Source organism: Anopheles marshallii, chromosome 2, assembly GCF_943734725.1.
Source record: "Anopheles marshallii chromosome 2, idAnoMarsDA_429_01, whole genome shotgun sequence".
In the NCBI taxonomy this organism is placed as follows: Eukaryota; Metazoa; Arthropoda; class Insecta; order Diptera; family Culicidae; genus Anopheles; species Anopheles marshallii.
In genome coordinates this window covers 39,451,561-39,465,680 of record NC_071326.1, presented here as the reverse complement: position 1 = coordinate 39,465,680, position 14,120 = coordinate 39,451,561, and the positions used below count along the sequence as shown (strand labels likewise).

The window sequence follows — 14,120 nt, the reverse complement described above, 5'->3', positions numbered from 1 at the left end:
ACTGCAACGCTCCTAAATGGAGTTATGAAAATATGGAATATAAAACGCTTAACAAGCTAAAACACCATCAACAGTGTAGGTGTTTTAGGACAGGTAAACGAAGGGAATCATTTCACCTGCCACTGTTTGTGACTGACGTGTTTGGCTCGAAAGCTCACAAACTCCATTGTGATGCTGCTGTGGTGTGGATGAGCGAGAGACAGAGAGAATTTTCCGAACGTGGAAAATGTTGGGTGGGAAAATTTAATTTACGTACGCATTTTTTATGCGTTTCAGGTCAAATCCCGCTACTCGTACCTCGCTGCGATGTGTTCCACTAGTGGCGGAACCTTTCACTTTTCTTACGTTACACCGTGTTTTATATGGTTAACCTCAAAAAAGAAAGAAAGGAGATTTCGTTCAGGTTTCTTTTACGGACCGAAAAACAGTATTTTATCCTGCTTTTGCTCTGAAACGGAAGGTTTTGCTGGTGCTTTATGCTCTAGTTACAAGAGTAACCACCACAGTACACTTCTGATTTGACAGCATTTTGTGCGCTTAAATTAAGTTAGCTCTCGTTGATGTGCGATGGAACCAAAACATCAGACAGTATTTAAGCGTCACGCAGCAGTTTCCAGTCACGATCGTAGCAATTTTGGGACAAGTTAGTAAAGTATGATTGTTTTCATACGCTGAAAGATTATTTAACGATACGGTATGATACTTTATGGTGGAATATTCAACGTTTTTACAACTCACGACAATTGCATCTTCACAAAACATGGAAATAACATTTATTCGTGCTTAAAAACTCCTATTTTAAATTTACTCCACCATTTTAAACGTTTGTTTAGAAAAGGCTTTTATCAAATTGTTCAATTTACCAATAAACCGACACTAGGATGGAAAATGTGAGCTAGTTAGTAAGGGTTCGTTTCCCTAATCGACCGTAGCCAGCAGTTGGTACGGAACATTTCAATCCCGCTGGCGAGTCGTGAGAGACCACTGAGTGATTGGAAGCAATTACGAGCTGCAATGACCCAACAGAGGGGAACTTTCGGTATTTTCCATCCAGCTAACCAAGCGTGTTGCATAGAAACGAATCACCCTTTCCCCAAAAGCTCTAATCGTACTTGAGTTTACAACCGTCCGCCCTGCAAGCGATGGTGAAAAACGCACGCAATTGTATTTTCACACATCGCGCTATAGGCCGTTCGGTAGCGGAGTGCACTCTGCTTCGGCATGTAGACCAATTTAGGATAAATTGTGCCACCGCTGTGTTTGACAGCCATCTTTGGCAGGATGCCAGGCAGCACTAGATAGGCTCTATTGATTTAATTTACCACTCGCGTTGCTCGCGAACGGCATGTACCATCGCATGTACGGAATAGGGGTTCATTTGGGAAGCGATCGGTACACGATCTGTTGGTTTAGAAGGTCACGATACATCCCCGCTGGAAGCTTGTTTTTTTTTTTATTCTCCGGTGTACCATAGATTACGAAGATGTGCTTTAGATAGGTTTGCAAATTGAGATTAATGTTCCAGGCGGGTTGCTAACCGAACATGCGTCGACAGGCATTTATTACAGAATGTGAATGTTTAACAGTGATGTGTTTTTGTGTTGATTTTTTATAAATAAAAACAGACATTTCAATACAGTATAAAAAAAATGCTGATGAACATTTACTCAATTTTATAAAATATAAATTTAAAGATGAAGCAAAATACATTGTTAAGGCACATAACGCGTCATTGGAAAGTAAAAAATCAACTACTGAATGTGCGGTTTTTGAGTTTAATATCTATAAAAAGCGCGATATTACATGTATCGTTAAAGAGCAAAATAGGAAGTCATAAATTGAAAAGCCTACGAAACATTAAAACATTCGTAATCCCCGATAACAGCTTCATCCATGGGCACGATGGTGCGTAATGCTCGCTAATGCTTGTTATTGACGAATGACACGATTGGAACAACTTTTGTTGCTTTCATCGCACGTTTTATGACCGATGTTGGGACGATGTAGTGAAAAATAAAAATCCATTTGTTGGTGATGAGATCTAACGGCCCTCATCTTCAATACTAGCGTGTTTTGTAGTGAACATTGCAGTGTTAACAGAAAACATTGAGCATTTCTAGAGGATTTATGATATTTTAAACTATTAAATTTTGTTTCAATTCTCTGCAAACGACTGTTCAACTTTAAAGCAAGAAGGAAATTCGTGTTAAACTATACATGTTCACAAAGTTCGTGCGGTTATATTCCACGTAAAATGAGTTGTATTAACAGCGTAAAAGCAACGCCTACGGCAGAACATTTGAAGCTGCTTGATCCCATATAATGAAACCACCCTCTTGCGGATTTATTGTAATATAATCAGTAAGCCTTATAAAATGTTGGGTTTGTTTTGATGTCCTACCCAAGATCGGATTACGAACATTTTAGAACGTATACCATACTCTAGCTACCATTTTCTGCGCTCCGACGACAACCGATTTTAGGCAAATCCCGCGAAGCAACCTTCGTCAGTAATCTGGTACCAAACAATTATCAAACCTTGTAAGGGTTTCCGCGAAAGCAACCCAACGATCCCACCCATTCGCACCATCTGATGCGGAATACATCTCAGTCTCGACAGACCCGTCAAACATCCAAATGAGAATGTGTGCCTTCCAGCCATGGTTGGTAACTTTAGCCTTGGAGGAGTGGTGCACAAATATTTTCCCAAATAATCTGCACCTCCTCTCTCTACCAGAGAGTGCGAGAGGAAGGTCGCGATCGTGGGTAAAAGCTTCAATCCGCTTTCCCGAAATGCTAAAGAAAAAAAAAACATAAGAAACAATTCCGCCACAAGGGACCCATTTGCAACACTAGCTGCTTCGTTCATGCAAGGATTCTATTCTCGGTTTCCTGTTTCGCGTACACTTGCCACTGCCGTTTCCTGCCGGTGCGCCACGAAACAATACCATCTCGAACTTGGCGCTGCTCAAGTAAAGTGATAAAACCTTTTCTAATTTAATTTAAAACCCTTCCTTATGCGTGGATATGCGGGCGAATAGGGTTTCCGAGAGCTAGCAATCCTTCAAAATCATTATCATCATCTAAGGTCACAGATTTTGCTGCTGGAGGGTTATTTGCGGTCGGTGGGATCGACTCGAAAGCATCTTTGGGTCGAGCATTGCTCGTGGAAAAGGTTCAGGACTACATAATTGTTTGACGATGAAAATCGCGAAAGTGTCTTTAATGTCCAAATGCAACGCATGCGAACAAATTGTTTCCAAAGTGTATCAACACTGTCAGGTTTATGGGATAAAATGTCCACCTCTTCTCGCTTCGACAGTGAGAACCTCAACATCGACAACAAGCCGTTACCCGTAAGGACACACAATGAGATTGGTTCATGTGCTACGAAATTGAGTTCCAATTTGCATAGTTTCAGGAGCAAAATCTATAAAGTTCGATCGGATTTTCCATGAAAGTAAATATTTGTTTGCGCAATATAAATACCTTCTTCGGCACTGGTGCACGTGTTACCGCATCCTATGCCCGTGGTGCACGAGCACACTGTTTGATAAATTCTTTCTGATCGGATTAAAGCGCATGCAAGGGAAATAGCCAACCGAGTCGCCCAACCATCCGGGTACCGGGTTTGATGTGGCTTCAGGTTTTATGATCGAATATTTCGATTAGTTTGTTTGCAATGATGCCCCGGGCCGGGCCCTGTTCAACAGTCTTGCCACGGTGGGTTACACCACACCCCTTGAGGGGATTGTAAATTTAATTCCATTTGCATACCCATGCTACGCATCGATGACTATTCGTACCGATCGGTTGTGTGCACCTATACAAACACACTTCTATGACCTCCTTCTCGGGTAAATTTGCCGGAAGGTCATGGTGCCCTACGCTGGGCACGGTTCGATGTTAGCTTACATCGATCGAACCAGCCAGAAGAGCGTACCTTTCGTGGTTCAATAGACTTACCGAAGCTTAGTTCTTAAGTACAATCACCTCAGGCGTAGGAAAACAGAATTCGCACACATTGGAACTTTCCAACACACAGATCGATCAAATCTTTTGATGTTTTTCTTTAAAAAAAAACGAAGTTATTACTACATTTCGGGGACCGTTCAGCGGTGAATATGATGGCCCTTAAAACCCATGATAAGTTTCCCCGTGACAACCATTCCGGTGTGCTTTTGGGGTGGAACAAACTACTACGGTGAGTAATGTAGGGTTTTTGAATGGTATTGCTGGTGGTCGTGAGTATGCTATTTCCGTCCTCTAACTGACCTCTACTATAAACGAGAAGATTATGGAGTGTACAGTAAGTAAAACATAAGGGCTTTTGTGAGGAAAAAAATTGTCTTTAATGATGCTTGAGATATCAGGCAACACACACCAGGAAAACACACGATAACCATCGATCGATCGTATAGCAAATGCGTAATATTGCTCCAGAATGTTGTGGTTTCGTTAGGGCAGTGAGAAAAACGTGAAATAATAAGCTTTCCCGAAGGGGACCTATGGGGCTTTCTGCATAGACCGCGGATGGGGACGAGCGACAAGCGGGAAACGCAGTTATTTGAGGATTTGTTACGAAACGATAGCAAATCTACGATTATTTTCGTTACGTGATTTGATTAGGGGAACTGCCAGAGAAGCACTCGCCAGAAGCGGCCGAAAGTAATGGATAGAAAATGGTTTGGTGCCATCTCACATCAGCACGCACACGGTTGGATGGTCATATGGTGTGGGGCACGCGTCATGACCGGCAGACCATTGTCGCCACGCTGTGTCTGTTGTACTAAGGTTTGTTGTCGGCTGGAGGCGGAGCCGTGATGAAGCAGGATAATGTTTTGTCATTAATTTTTACAACCAATGGTGAAGAAAGACGAGTATATGTGTGTGTGTGTTTGTGTGATCGGGCAGAGGTCAGAAGAAAACGGAAACAAAACGGAGCAGTAACAATATCAGTGGGGTGAGTGAAAAATCAAGGTTGCACTGAAGATGAGGGCACCGGAGCGCCCGAAAGCAGCTCCACCGACTCGTTGTGGATATCATTGAACGGAGATCACCAAAGCCCCTTGAGCCATAAATAAGTGTCTACTTGTGAGTACACCTGGGAGGACCTGGGAGTGTAGGATAAGATTTTATTAAATGCTTCCAGGGACCGAGTTACCGATTCGGTGAACTGGAAAATGGAACGAAACTTGCTCACAACGGGCAGGAAGGGAGAAAACGGAACGGCTTGCAGAAGGAGGATAACGCTACCATACTTATCTACTCTAGGATGACCAGTCCCCTTGAGAAACCGGTAGATCTGTGTGAAGGACTATAGGAAATATCTTCCAACCAGCATCCAAATGGCCCGGGCACCATTCGCTTCGGTAACGCAATGGAGCGTTAAGCAAAATAGCAGTTTCCGGCAGATAAACTTTGCCGCCCGGTACTTTGGGCGGGTCGAAATGTGTAGCAGTCTTCAAGTCCACCGGGACGCAGGAGAGGCACACTGTAGAGCACGCAGAACAGAGGCGGCAACTAAAAGCGGTAAGTAGGTGTAAAATTTTACAGTACATCACCCCATCAGCACACAATCTGCCGGGTGCATACACTCTAATGCACCACCGAGTGATGGCGGACTAATCTTTTCCCGAGCACGTTAGATTTGGTACGGTTGGTGTAGAGTGTACCTTGCGCTTCAACACGGCAGTTAGTACGGGCGATGGTCAGTTGTTTGCTAGACGGTGCTTTGTTTCGAACGTTAGGTAAGGTACAGCAGTACAAGCGGGAAGTTTTCCTAAAACACGCAAAATGTTGGTGTTTGGTGGTGGTTGCAAATCAGCTTACTACATTTTCTACGCCCGGTGCATAGACTGGACACAGTTTGGGAATGCAAAAGTGCCAACCCTGGGCAAGGAAAATGCAACCATTTCTCTACGAGTTCCGTCTAGGAGACTAATTGTTACCAGCACGAATAAGCTGAAATCCTTTGTCAATGTGACTATAACATCGTACAAAATGAAGCACAAATCCGACTGTGCATTTAAATTAATTTTAAAAGTAGAAGCTAAAGTACTCCATTTCGAGTTTCATCAACTTTAAAGCAAGACAAATCCTAAATTGCACGTGAAATGGAATGTAGATGCCACGCTCAGTGAACTAGATCAGGTTAATAGATGTCAGTCGATATCGTACAAATGTCAAATTTAATTGTTAACTAAGTAACAAAGTAACAAAGTTACTGTTAACTAAGTGCAGGAAGTAACAACACTGAGCATTATTAGCATAGTTAGTCCTCGATGGCAGGTAAGTATTTGTTTCTAATGAGTATTTTTTTAGAAAATGGATTTATTATGAATATTTGCAAAATAAAACCTAAAACATCAAAACCTTTCCGAAGTTTTACATAAACTTCAAACATGTCGTTCAAGGCAACAGCTGAAGTAAAACAAAATTTTGAACATTTCTTAACTAAATATTTTAATTTAAATTTAATTGTTTACTATTTAGTTGAGAATAAGTTAAGTATAAGCAATTTAATCAATTTACAATTTACTGAAGTAAAACCATTTCTTAACTAGCTATTTTAATGTCAAGTTACATAATTTTCGAACCTAAATATTGACAATTGACCAAACGCCCATCCTCTGGATCATCGTGGATTGTGAGCAAATGGTACAAAAAGAAACACGAAATGGTATTAAGGGGTTTAAAGCCATAATATGCCGTTGACCGGATAAGGGCGCCTGGAAGTTATGCTACGTGCGCCACCACATACATACGTTTACGTGGTTTAGAGCTTTGTCACGCTCGCCTGCAGCCATTAGTCATTAGAATTTGCATTATTAAAACGCTGCAACGGCTGAACGGGACACCGGAACCACACTGTTTTCCAGCCCGATGTTCGCTCCGGTTGTGATGAAGCGTAACATTCTGACAAGTCAACCAAACGTACCGTCTGCTCTCAGGGGATGTTTTTTTCAGTTTGTGCGCCAAGTAAAGCGTCAGCAGTTAAGTACTATTTTAAGCAAACAGGCGTGTTGTGGTGCGACGTCCTGTGCAAATTATTTAGCCCTTATCAAACCCTTAACCATCAAAACCCCTTGTGCGCACTGTACGAAACTAAGGGCTTAGTGAGATTGACGTTGATAAGCCATCGTCAGTATACACGGAGCGCTGGCACGCAATTTTCAACACGCAGCCTAATCAAGTGGGCCATGGGAGGCGAGATTCTTATCGAACCTTTGTTTTTCTACAGCCGTAAGCATGCGTTGGGTTGGAGAAATTCCCCCACGTTGCCGTATATTGAAAAGCGTCCGAAGTACGAAGGAAAGTTTTGTCGATAGTTTTGCAGTAAGCTATAATTTTATTTTATTTTTTATGTAAGCGACCCAAGCGCGCTAAAGCCTCAATTATGGGACGTTTATAAGCAGCTTTAATAAAGCAACGCTGTCGGTGGCTTATTTGTACGCGCTCCGCAGTGCGTGGACGTGGAAGGGACAACAAAAGTTGCTTCTTGTAATTGAAAAGCTCATAAATCCTTCGCTAGCATTGAGGCCATTTTGGATACGCTTCGTTCGAGTTCGGTAGAACAAAAAAGGCACGGTAACGAGCTCGGACGCTTCCAAGTCCAGCTGCTAACAGTCTTGCAGCCCTGTCACCGGTCACCACCGTCACCATTACGCGACTTTTATGCTAAGTTAATGTTAGTGAAACTTTTTAATTGCATGTAAATAAAGTGTGTACAGCGATAAAAACGGACGCCTTCCGCCATCTTTTCTTTTACACGGATGGTGTTTAATTTTTATTTTTATTCTTAACCATCGTTCCGGTCTTTTCTTGTGCTTTAGAGTTATGTTTGCTGTTTTTCTTCTCCTTTTGCTCTCGTTTCACCGCGGCACTTCGCTCAAACAGAGGGCAAAGCCAAGTCGAACTTCATCTTTGTGCAAATGAGTTGCAGGAGGTCAACGAGCGGATAAAAAGTATGCACAAACGGAAGTAAACATTAAACAAAAAGAAAACTCTGCCGCTTTTCAAATTGTGTGTGTGTGTTTTTCTTACTATTTGTTGTAAAGTAGACAAAAAAAAAATCCCCAAGAAACAGCAAACCAACCAACCCACTAGCGGAAGGACAAAAGACCAGCCAGAACTGAAGAATGAAGCGCGAAATGTTGCTTCTTTTGCAGATTTTTGCTAAGAACAGCAAAAGAAATAAAACATTTTTTTCTTGCAACCGGTCATAAGTAAGTTTGGAAAAGCGAAAATGCTGGATCAGACAAGCAGGGGGCGGATCAACATTTTTCTTGTAAGCTTTTCGATGTAGAGCTGGCAAGAATGGAAGCAACAATAAAAAATATTTTAAGCCCACTTAGCTGCAAAAGTGGAAGTAAAACCATACAAGATTTGAAGGATGATTTTTTTACAGTTTGTTTTCATGCTGTACTTTAATTGTGTTGCCGAATCAAGAAAGGGAAGCTGCGAAATCAGAAAGCACATCAATATACTGCTGACACTCGCAGGAAACGAGCACGGGTCCTTCGGCTTCGGTATGGTCAGAACGCTAGTGACGAGAAAGTAGACAAAAACCCTTCGTTAGCGTAAAGTTATTGCCCACACCATTCAAGAGATAGGTGCTGTAAGGCGTTTGGCGATCAAATATTAATACTACTGCATGATATTCTTTTTATTACATTGATTTTGTGCGGTTCGTTTAAAGATTTTTTGTTCGGTGCTGAAGGTCCGCTACCATTTTTAAACTTTTAATGCGGTTTGTGAAGCAGTTTTGCTAACAAAAATGCTCTTCAATATAACCGGATCGTAATAGGATGTACCATCGGAGGATGGAGGAACGAAGAATAAAAAGTAATACCCTAGGAAAAACGACGTATTTTTACAGCTCTCTTCAGTGAGACGGCACCTTTAGTTACGTTTTATGTTTTCCCAATTAGGCAAAAGCGGTCATGCATTTTTCGCCCGAACGTTGCCTCACCATACTAGATGTTGTTGAAAAGATAAAAACGAAGAAAAAGAGTCACCTCTCAGAAAAAAAAGTAGAACACGAAGTGAGTAGTTTTCCAACGGTCGGTGTTTGCTACCGGTGTGGCCTAGATGGCGTGACGTGTGAATGGCTTTGGCGTAATTAACTGTTCTTATACCGAGCGAACCCTACCATCATGTTTGTATGCGCACGTGTAGCTGTGTTTGGCAAAGCTCACCATTTGAATAATTATTCTTCCACGGGCAAACAAAGTTTTACCAGTTTTACGGTGTAGAAGTTTTACCCTGTATTAATGGGAAATAGTTCGGACCGTGGATGAGTGAACGGGAAAAGATTTTAAGTTTCAAAACAAATACCGGCAGCAAAAAAACGGAACTGTTTAACGCATTACTTAAAGGGCGATTGAATGGAGCGAGGTTAGCAGGAAATTTAATAATGTGATTATTTAACTGCAGTTTTGTGAGTTTGTGATATATTTTTCATGTTTACAACGATTTGGAATGATAGAAATTAGAACACTATCGTCCATGCCGCACACAGTTGAGGTACATGTTAAACTTGCCAAAGATAAGATGAACATGTCTCAATACTGGAATTAACTAGCTGCGTCATTCTTGTATGAGTTAAGAATGATTCAAACAGCAAGGAAGACGGGTTCACCATGAGGTTGAGAGAGATGTTGAGCCAGTATCGGATCAAGCATCACATTCAAAATGAGAAATATATCGAGGATTTACTAGAAATATCATCGAACATAAATGGCTCGAAAGTCTTTCAGGGAATTTTGGTGAGACCAGTGTAGTATAAACTACTATGAGATGTTAAAATTTGTTGGACCTTTCCTGTGGAATTGTTACGTTCGAAATGATCGGAATACCCCATTGGGTACGATAAAGTTAATTCTCTGATGAAGAATGAGTCATCGAAAAGTGATTTGGTTTGTAAATTATTTCTTGGATTGCTAAGATTTCCCAGAAACACATACGCGTAACAGGTTTAGACGACGATCATATCTTTGAACCTAAAAAGTTCAGAGATATCCCCTTGAATAGGTCTTTAATACTTTGTTCCAATCACTTTCAAATTTATAAGGTAATTTCGCTTCAGATTGGCTGTCGCCGCTTAAATCAATAAACCCTCCCCACATCTACTTGTAAGTCGCGCACTCTCTTTAACAAAAGCGTAATGCTGCCAGACCATCCCATTAGGGGATGTCAGGGAAAAAAACGCTAGGGAGATGATGAATAACATAAAGATCTACTTCGATATTGATTACTGAAAAGTCACCAGCAGGTGGGATAAATGAACACACACCCTTCGCTATTTACTTTCCCACCCCTGCCGAAGCCAGTTCCAAGTTCAAGCGCAAAGAAAGCGTGCGTGTGTGTATGTATGGTACTTACTTTGTCTCGGATTTCCTGTCGCATCTTTTCCCGCTCCTCCTCCATCTTGCGGTGCTTCTCCTTGCGTCGTTCCTCGGCCTCGCGGATCGCCTCCTGGCGTTCGCGCTCTGCCTCCTCTTCCTTCTCTTTGTCGTTCTCATCGTCGCCTCCGTCACCTCCAACAGCGCCTGCAAGTTATAGCACACATTACAAGGGGGAATAACATATGGAAGCGCATCGGCTTGCGCGGGGGCCCCAGCGTTTTCTCAGCACGTTGTTTTTAAGATTGTTGTTGCATTTTTTTTCGGTGTTTCATGCTTGTTCGTCTTATTTGCGTCGTCTCGTGGCCTCGATGGGTTTTTGAGTACGAGATTCGATCGATAAGGGGTGGCACAAAATCTTGTAAAATCAATGATCGCCTCAGTGGGGCGCCTGCACACGGTAACTGCTTAGACTGTGCATGTAATCAATCGCATGTGTGGTATGGTTGTAGTAGGTTTCGTGAGCGCCAAGACGTGTGCTGCCTTGCGCTTGCCGTGATCTAATTTTATCACCAACCAGCGGGACGCCGAAGGAAATGAAGCTAAGATTGGATGACAAGAGGCAAAAAAACTGTGGCCCGAAATGCTCGAAACACTTCTAAGTTAATTATTTAAATGGAAGAATCCTGTCGGGCTCGGGACCGTTCCCTGCTGGGTGTCCCCTTTGGCTGACAGCGGGAGACGTTTGTCGCTTTGCACGTTTTCCACCACCCAAGTGCAAGTGCTCCCGGCGGGACTGGACGGGCAATTGTGTGCGGGCGGCCACTGTCGCACGCGGAAGACGGAGTGAAAGTGAATAATTCAATTACCCCTGCAGAGGTGTAGACCATCACGCGGCACCATCATGCACATCGGTGGCGCCAGGGCGCGGGAGTTACACGAATCGGAGAAACCATGAACAGCGAGACAGTGGAATTTGAATCTTACTTATGCTTGTTATTTACTCGCCCCTTCTGTACTGATGAATCATTGCACAGCGAGGCGAGACAACGGTCACGGTTCAACTCGAGAAGTCATGTTTATGAATTGATGTTTTCGCTTCAAAGTCTATACCTAAGTAGTCTCGTGTCTATTTTATCCGAGAGTCTCGGTATCTACTGCTCAGCAAGTTACTGTCAGCGGAAGGAAACGCGACGATGTGATAAGGAAATTTGATCAAATATTTTGGTTCCATTACACCGGACACTCGACCGGAAAGTAGAAGGAAATTGAAGTAGTTATGTGTGTTTGTGGCTGTTTCTTTTTTAAGAAAACGAAACCAACAAAAAAGTGGTATAGAAAATTGAGTTACAAGTGCGTACTGGTCGGTACGAACCGCTCGCCATGGTCATTTGCGTGACAGTGAGACAGGTATGAACCATCAAAGAATCCCTCCTGGAGGAGGGAAAAAAGAAAAGAAATGAAAAGTCCTCTTCCATCACTTTCATCCAGGCAGACAACAGCAGGACCGTGGCATCTTAAAAGCTTTCCATAAGTCAATTTACGCAGCCAGGTTTGTTTCTCACGCAGAAGCGAACGTCAGAACGCAGGGGCCTCTAGATATAGATAGTATCGGGAAATAAGGGAAGACTTGCTCCGACTTACCCGGAGCGTAGTTCTCCATTACCGACTTACCTAATTACGGTGAGGATGAAATATTAATGAAAAATTTACTACGCAATTAAGAGTGTACACGCGTTGTCTCGGGCGGTAAAGGTGATACACACACCACCGGCAGGTCTGCTGACCTAACTTGTGTGGCCCACCATCACAACCACCGTTACCAAGAATGGTTACAGTTATTGTGCCGGGACATTCCTGTAGGACCGTGTTCATCTGGTACCATTAGACTGAGACAGCCGTTGCATATTTAATGCCGTAAATGGCTACGGCGGTCGGACGGGCTTTTCCTCATTCCTGACGCTTACACCAAGGACACTGTGTAGCGGTAGTGAAGTTTAGTAGTCATGGGTACTAGTGTCAACGTGCTCCGTACGGACATGGACACAACCGAAAAAGCGAGTTAATGTGTTATACATAAAGGCCATGTTTATCACGTGAAATGTCCCATTCATTGAGACATCTGACAGCTGATACGGGGATGTCACCGGGAAGCTTTTACCGTGCGCTTTAGCTAGTAGCGCGAGATTAGCTCATTAGCTGGAGAGTATTGGAAGTGGATTATCTTTACTTTCCCTGTCCGGTACAGGGATTGCGTCCCCAAAAACAAAAACCGTCCCAATCGGTCTCGTTAGCGTTAGCAGACAAATGCGACGTGCCTTCACACTGACTGCCGACGTGGGTGAAACAAAAATCCGAACTATGCCGAACTCATCAATCTCGGCGATTGTCGATCAATCAAAATGCAATCTGATTTGGAACGGAAGAGTTAGTGCGACCGTTTGACAAATGGAATACCGTACGGTGCAGAACCGGATGAAGTTCAACCATGAAGAACGAGGACAGTTGTTTTGTTGGGAAATATTTCAAAGCAACGTGGGAGAAAACCTCCTCAACCGTCATCAGGTTTTTGGCGAAATAGTGCTTCTAGCTCACTGCACAGGTGAGTAAACGATCGACACGCCGATTGCTTCTGTCCGGATGTTTTTGCCCCAATCCGGTGATGTAACCGGACGGGTGATTTATTTCATCGGTTTGATCTTAAATCACATCAGCCAGCAACTCGGGCAGCTTCACCAAAGTGTGTGCAAAGTCGATAACGTGTTAGTTGCGTGTTGTGTTTTTTCCATGTATCGCAGTTACGTATCGTAATCGCTTCGCTATCGAACGAGCACGTCGAGGGCAAAAAGTTAGCGAACGTTACAGCGCGTAATGACCATCGTGCGGCACCTCTTCAAGCGTTACGGCGACGATCGATGGCATGCATGGGAACCGTTAGGGTGCAGAATGAAGGATGAATCTTCCAATATGGGTGGGTGGTTCGCTGGGTGGTTCGAAAGGAACGTTCCTTTTCGTGCCGGTGCACACATACACTCTTGCGCCATTTCCTACGAAAATCATTTACGGTGGTAGTTTAGGAATTTTTTTATGCCGCACAGCCTACGTTTGGCTTCATAATGGCCACCGAGCGAGATTGTGAAATGGAGCCCATTTGGGACACTGTTTAAGCATCCATTTTGTTTAAGTTTCGCTTTTTTTCTGCGTTGCTCCATATTACTCTGGATGAAAAACGTAACGACGCCGAGTGCGAACGGTTACGATACTGTTGCCGGACGGATGACAAAGGTGTCCACGGAGTAACATAATCGAACGCTACACGTGGTGACATTTCTTTCTGCTTAGTTTAAAAAAGTCAAACCCTAATCCGGCACGGCAACTGCGGATTGATGCGGTAGATGCGCGGCACTATGTGTCACGGCATTCGGTGCTGCAAAACCGGTAATTGAATCTGTCATACCGTTCACGGCCTGTCACAACGCTGCCCATAATGCCAATCACTTTCCTCCATCATTTCTATCATAATCGTTATTATCGTTTCGATTATGACGTTTCATGAGGTTTGTGCGAATGCGAGTTTTGCCTGCTGTCAGCTTCATGTATCCTGGCAAAAGTCACACACTAACAATGTGGACAAAGTACGACTTTCCCGATGAAAACCTGCTTCTCTGCTTACTACTACATGATTGTTTGTTTTTTTTTGTGTCTTCTCCTGGCTCGAAAGAGGGCAACCTCGTACGATAGTCGATTTCGTAACAACATTTTTCTCCCCGTTCC

The 14,120-nt window shown here is 43.2% G+C and overlaps 1 protein-coding gene across 8 annotated transcripts in view; it reads right to left on the bottom strand.

Moving 5' to 3' along the window:
• LOC128709335 (complexin) overlaps positions 1-14,120 on the bottom strand; it is a 97,455-nt gene that overhangs the window by 15,673 nt on the left and 67,662 nt on the right. For 6 of the 8 annotated variants that reach the window (XM_053804326.1, XM_053804327.1, XM_053804329.1 and 3 more), the window contains one exon: positions 10,387-10,553. In XM_053804326.1, coding sequence (XP_053660301.1) covers positions 10,387-10,553 — 167 coding nt within the window. The remainder of the gene's footprint in view (positions 1-10,386; positions 10,554-14,120) is intronic. The other 2 variants (XM_053804331.1, XM_053804334.1) reach the window with 1 other exon arrangement.